Consider the following 5,663-nt stretch of genomic DNA (forward strand, 5'->3'; position numbering starts at 1 on the left):
TGAATGTGCTATGGCTGATGTGGAAGGAGGCAAAGGGAGAACTCTCCTCCTGGTACTGATGTTGGTAGTTAGCAGGGTGGTGATGAAATCATGGGTAATTGTTGTTTGTTGTTTTTTTTGTTGAATATTTAACGGTCAGAACATTCAACTTTCAGCGGTAACATGTGTGAAAAAGCTCACATGCAGTGGCCAGGATTTGTTGGGACGATCTTACAGTGAGGTTGGGTGGGTCAAAAAGTGAGGGTCGTAATTATGACAATCTTCCCTAGACCAAGATAAGAATCAAAAAATATTCACCAAATGGTCCTCTATGGGCATGATGATTTTCGGAGTGGTTTTACATCATGAAACCACCAAACTTTCACATCATCATCTCAACATGATCTATATAGTAGTAATAATAGTAATTTTTATTGGTGGATTATCATCATGAAATTGGAATTTATTTTTCATGATGGAAAATCACAATTTGGTGTTCCATCATCGGATCATTCACCAACCATCATTATTGTTTTCCATCAATATAATAATAGTATTTGTGGAAATTAATTTTTAGTAATGTAATTTTGGTGAAATGTAAAAATTTTCACTAAATTCATCATCACTGCTGGATCTACTGGACAAGTTGGAAAACTGTCAATGTAGTATTGTTCGGAATGGTCAATAGTAGGTAGGAGAACTTTCTCTTATCAATTTTGGTCAAGTTATGATAGGGATAGGTAGATGTGAATTTTGAAAAAGTACATGGATCATAACTCAACATGTACTTCACCAACTTGAATCATGTCTTTTAGTACTACTATTTAAATAGATAATAAACATCATATTTATTATCAGATTTTCGTCATGTTGTCAATTTACCAAATTCCGATATTTGATGCTACCAGAGTTGATTCATAGCCCAATTACAAACCAAACAACAATAAAACAACCATTAATAATGTTTATTATGTTATTAAATGTATAATTTCGAGTCTTGTAGCATAATTTGTGAAAATCATGGATATCTGATATTTTCATGATTTTATTGTTTTTCTCATGATGTGGATATTGTCTTCTCACTGAAACGTCACGAATAGCATGTAATTCATCCATTCTCTACCAGATAATTATCTTTTCCTGTAATTTTCACAATTAGACATTTTACTTTTAATAATTGTGATACTTTACTATTATATTCAATGAATAAGAGATGAGAGACATTCATTAGAAGTAGATAGATTTCCAGTGATATATTCTCTCTCTATACAATTTATTATTTCAATATCTGTTAAATTAATTGATATAGAAGGTATTTCATCAGACAATGATCTCATATCAAAAATAGCAGGAGATGTACTAGCTTGAAAAAGAAAAATCTCTTACCGGCTACACGTTTTACACCACAAATTACTAATAGCTGGAGGGTGACCAATTAAATGATTTGTGTTTGAACTGGATATGTTTCATGAATTATTTAACAGATTGTGCGAGGAGATACTACATCTTCCATCCACTTTTCATCAAAACATTACACACTAGTTGAGCCTTTTTTTCATCTCGAAGAGACACAATCTCAAGAAAAGAGATTTGTTTGCCTTTTCATAGAGACGCAGTCTCACCAGCTAAGACGAACAAAAATTAAGGTTAGGTTTAATTTTCTACAGCAAATAATATATTGGTATTCAATTGTCTTTATTAAGCTTAATTGAAAATACATTCGCACGATTCGGCAATATAGACCTTATTCATACAAAAAAATTAGCGAGCACATTGTTAAACCGCCAGGATTAATTGTAAAATGGTGATTTAAATTTTACCTATTACTAAGGTGCCCTCATTCAGCGTTTCGGAACAAAACACTTCGCTAAAGAAGCTGTTGTGTGAAGAAAAAAAATGGCAATAATACAAAGAAGGACTGCAACAATTGCATCCTTGTTGATTATTGTATTATGGTATTGCTTCTGTACTCAACACAGCATTGAGGCGAGTAACCCAAAAGTAGTGGGTGTCGTATCAACTATTGGAACTGATCAAGATAATGTGAAGACTTTGTATGACTTTGGACCCGATTGGAATGAAGGTACATACGCTTACTGGGGTGTTTTCAATGGTTTTCAATCAGGAACAATCTTCTTTAATGGTGACACCACCCCATTATTGGCTGGGTTGAATCCATCCAACTATATGTGTGTGGTAATGTATTCGTCAAACAAACCCTCAAATGAAATTGTTCAAAAGGGTTGCCTCTATTCATCAAAGCAATTAGATATATTCTCAGCGACTGCATCAGCATACGGCTTTTATGTTACTGTTAGAAATTTAGGTTCGGTAGTGATGGCTGAGCAAGAATTTCCACCAGGAACATTCATTACAAGATTAAACCTAGAAGCAATAACAGTTGAAAATGGGGCCAAAGTTGTTCATTCCAATGCAACCAATTACGTTGCATGGAGTGGTATGGCACGTTTAGATTTCAAGGAAGCTGATTTTTTGGTTGTGGTTGGTAATGCTCAATGCTCTCTCTCAAGTCAGGATACTGACAAATTAATCTTTGAAGATTCGTCCGAGTTGACTCTTCCACATACATGCGAAATGACTTCTTTCGCTGCTCTATACACTGCAACTTATGATTCAATGACCTTGGGAAAAAAGCAAATGATAGAACAAATTAACCAAAGAAGTACATTCATAAAGAAGGTTATCAAGTCATCTACTACTTCCTTCTGGGTATATGGTAATTTTGTTGACTATACTTTATTTGATAATGAGAGACGCTATGGAAAACAAGCTCCTTTCTTTAGTTATTATGAAATTGACCCAAGCAATACCCAACCTTTCACACGGAAACACAGTACGTATATTTCTTCGTTTCAACCAACATACTCGGCTGAAGCAAACGATATGAAAATAATTCCAGCTGACGGACAAATTGAAATATACATTGTTGGTTATGTGGAAATACCAAGCTCATTTTTATGTTGCTTCTTGAAGATTGGTACTGCCGAGCCATATCGAGCTAGAAAGCTAGAAATTGAAGGTGATGTAGTATTTACAGGAATAGATACCAACACAAATACTCAAGAAGTAATCGTTACGGGTCACTTTGCAGGTACAATTCAAATTGGTTCCACCAAATTGACAAGTAGTGGAGGACGAGATATTGTGGTTGCTGCTTTCAAAAGAGTTACTTTAGATGCTGTTTGGGCTATTAAAGAAGGAGGCTCAAACGATGATTATTCATATGGAATTAAGAATAATAATAATGAATTCATATCAATTTTTGGCAAACTTGGCTTGAATCCAAAATTTGATGGTAAGAATGTATCTGTTTCTGTGTCAACTGCATCAAACGGATTCATTGCGCATTTATCAGATCCTAATTATTGTTATGGAATTGCTAGTAATACTGAGACTGTTTGTAATGGTCATGGTCAATGTCAAAAAGATGGCAGTTGCCTTTGTAGTTCAGGTTTTGGAGATCAGTGTGAATTCCCAACTTGTAACGAAATACACTTTAATGAAACAAATGTTTGTAATGGGCATGGTAACTGCACTGATTATGATACTTGTTCCTGTAATGATGGATGGACTGGTGCTAATTGTAATATACCTGTTTGTTTTGGTGTTAGTGAAGGTGAAAGTTGCAGTCAACATGGTTCCTGCATTTCAAATAATACTTGTCAATGTAATAATGGATGGTTTGGAAGTAACTGCTCAATTCATTCATGTAATGGAACAAGTTCACAAGATGAGCAAAATATTTGTAATAATGGCAATGGTATATGTGTATCTGCAGATATGTGTTCATGTAACCAAAATTGGACAGGTCAATTCTGTGAAATTCCTAAATGTTTTGGATTGAATTCAAGTGATATTTCAGTTTGTTCAAGTCATGGGCAATGTATTAATGCTAACACTTGTAGTTGTAATAAGGGATGGTTTGGAGCTGATTGTTCAATTCATTCATGTAATGGAACAAGTTCACAAGATGAGCAAATCGTTTGTACTAATGGCAATGGTAAATGTGTATCTACAGATATGTGTTTATGCAATCAATATTGGACTGGACAATTCTGTGAAATTCCAAAGTGTTTTGGATTACCAGCAAACGATTCAAATGTATGTGCTGGTCATGGTAAATGTCTCTCCCCTGATGTTTGTTCTTGTAATCCTAAATGGTTTGGGGCTAAGTGTAATTTCCCATCTTGTTTTGGAATTCCATTTTACAATTCTTCAGTTTGTTCCTCCCATGGCCAATGCATAACCTTGGACACATGCAAATGTCTAGATGGATATGATGGAGAAACTTGTTCCTCTCATTCATGCTTTGGTTTTAAATCCAATAATGACTCGAGAGCTTGTACGAATGGTCAAGGAAAATGCACAGGTGCTAATCAATGTACTTGTTTGGAATCCGAAAGTGGAAGAGCAATAGGTCCACAATGTGAAACGATTTTATGTAAGGCAGGAGTTGATATGTGGTTACCACAAAAAGATCCAAAAGTTTGTTCTCAACATGGTATATGTAAATTCAACATGTCAACTGTTGGATGTTTTTGTGAGGAAGGTTACGAAGGGCCAATATGTCAGTATCCAATCTGCTATGGAATTTCATCGAATTCAAAGAAAGTTTGCAATGGAGTTGGTAAATGTAATGCTCCAAATAACTGTTCATGTTTTGATAATGATATTGATGGTCACTTTGTTGGAACAAATTGTGACAAGTGTAAAATTCCATACTCTGGAATTAATTGTACTGTTATTGAAAAGTGTAATGCTACATTGAAATGCAATTCACATGGTACATGTGATGACTATGGTTTCTGTACTTGTTTCCAAGACGAAACTAACGGTTATTGGAATGGAACTAATTGTAATACTTGCAATGATGGATTTTATGGAGAAGATTGCATGACTCAATTGTCCAATGTACATTTCAATAATGAAGGAAATGGATTACTTTTCCAAATGACCTCTCCAAATCATTTCACATCCTTAAATGTTGATTGTAACAATTTATTAGATTCTTCAAGTATTTCCTCATTTGGTTCAAATGTAGTTTGTAGATATTCTAATAAGACATCCAATGATTTTATTATTGAATTGGGAACTGATAATTCTATTCAAGTTGATCAAGAAATTTTATTGAATAGAAATGTGTTTAATAGAAACAAATTAGGAAATGATTATCAATCATTCAAAATTGGAAATGCTGAAAATCCCATTCCACCAACAATTTTAATTTCTCAAAAAACAACATATTCAAGTTGTGAAAATATTCTATTGGATGCAAGTGAAAGTTATTCCACAGATGGAAAACAAATTTCCTATAAATGGGAAATTGTATCTTCCAACATGATGACACTTCCAAACAATAATTCAAGCAAACTGTCAATCACCTATGACAGTATAAATGCTGGAAGTCATACTTTCAAACTGACAACTACAAGCCAAAGTTTGAAAACATCCTCATCCAAGCAAATCACATTCCAAAAGTTGAATTATGCAACACCTGTCATTTCTATTGAAGGAAGTGACAGCCTTTCACTTTCAACAAGCTCATTGCCTTTGATTGTAAGAAAATTAATCACCTTACCTTCTTGTTTACCTTCAAAATCTGAAATTATTGTAAAATGGGAATATTTGAGTGGAACTGGAATGGAATATCAAGTTGACTCTAC

The 5,663-nt window shown here is 34.1% G+C and overlaps 1 protein-coding gene across 1 annotated transcript in view; it reads left to right on the forward strand.

Annotated features, from left to right (window-relative positions):
* Window positions 1-1,875: 1,875 nt before the first annotated feature.
* Window positions 1,876-5,663, forward strand: part of NAEGRDRAFT_48114 (uncharacterized protein) — a gene marked incomplete at both ends in the record, with an annotated part of 7,703 nt that continues 3,915 nt past the window's right edge. Inside the window, one exon of the mRNA XM_002678431.1 lies at window positions 1,876-5,515. Within this exon, the coding sequence (XP_002678477.1) occupies window positions 1,876-5,515 (3,640 nt within the window). The remainder of the gene's footprint in view (window positions 5,516-5,663) is intronic.

This window comes from Naegleria gruberi (assembly GCF_000004985.1).
Source record: "Naegleria gruberi genomic scaffold NAEGRscaffold_17, whole genome shotgun sequence".
NCBI classification, from domain to species: Eukaryota; Heterolobosea; class Eutetramitea; order Acrasida; family Naegleriidae; genus Naegleria; species Naegleria gruberi.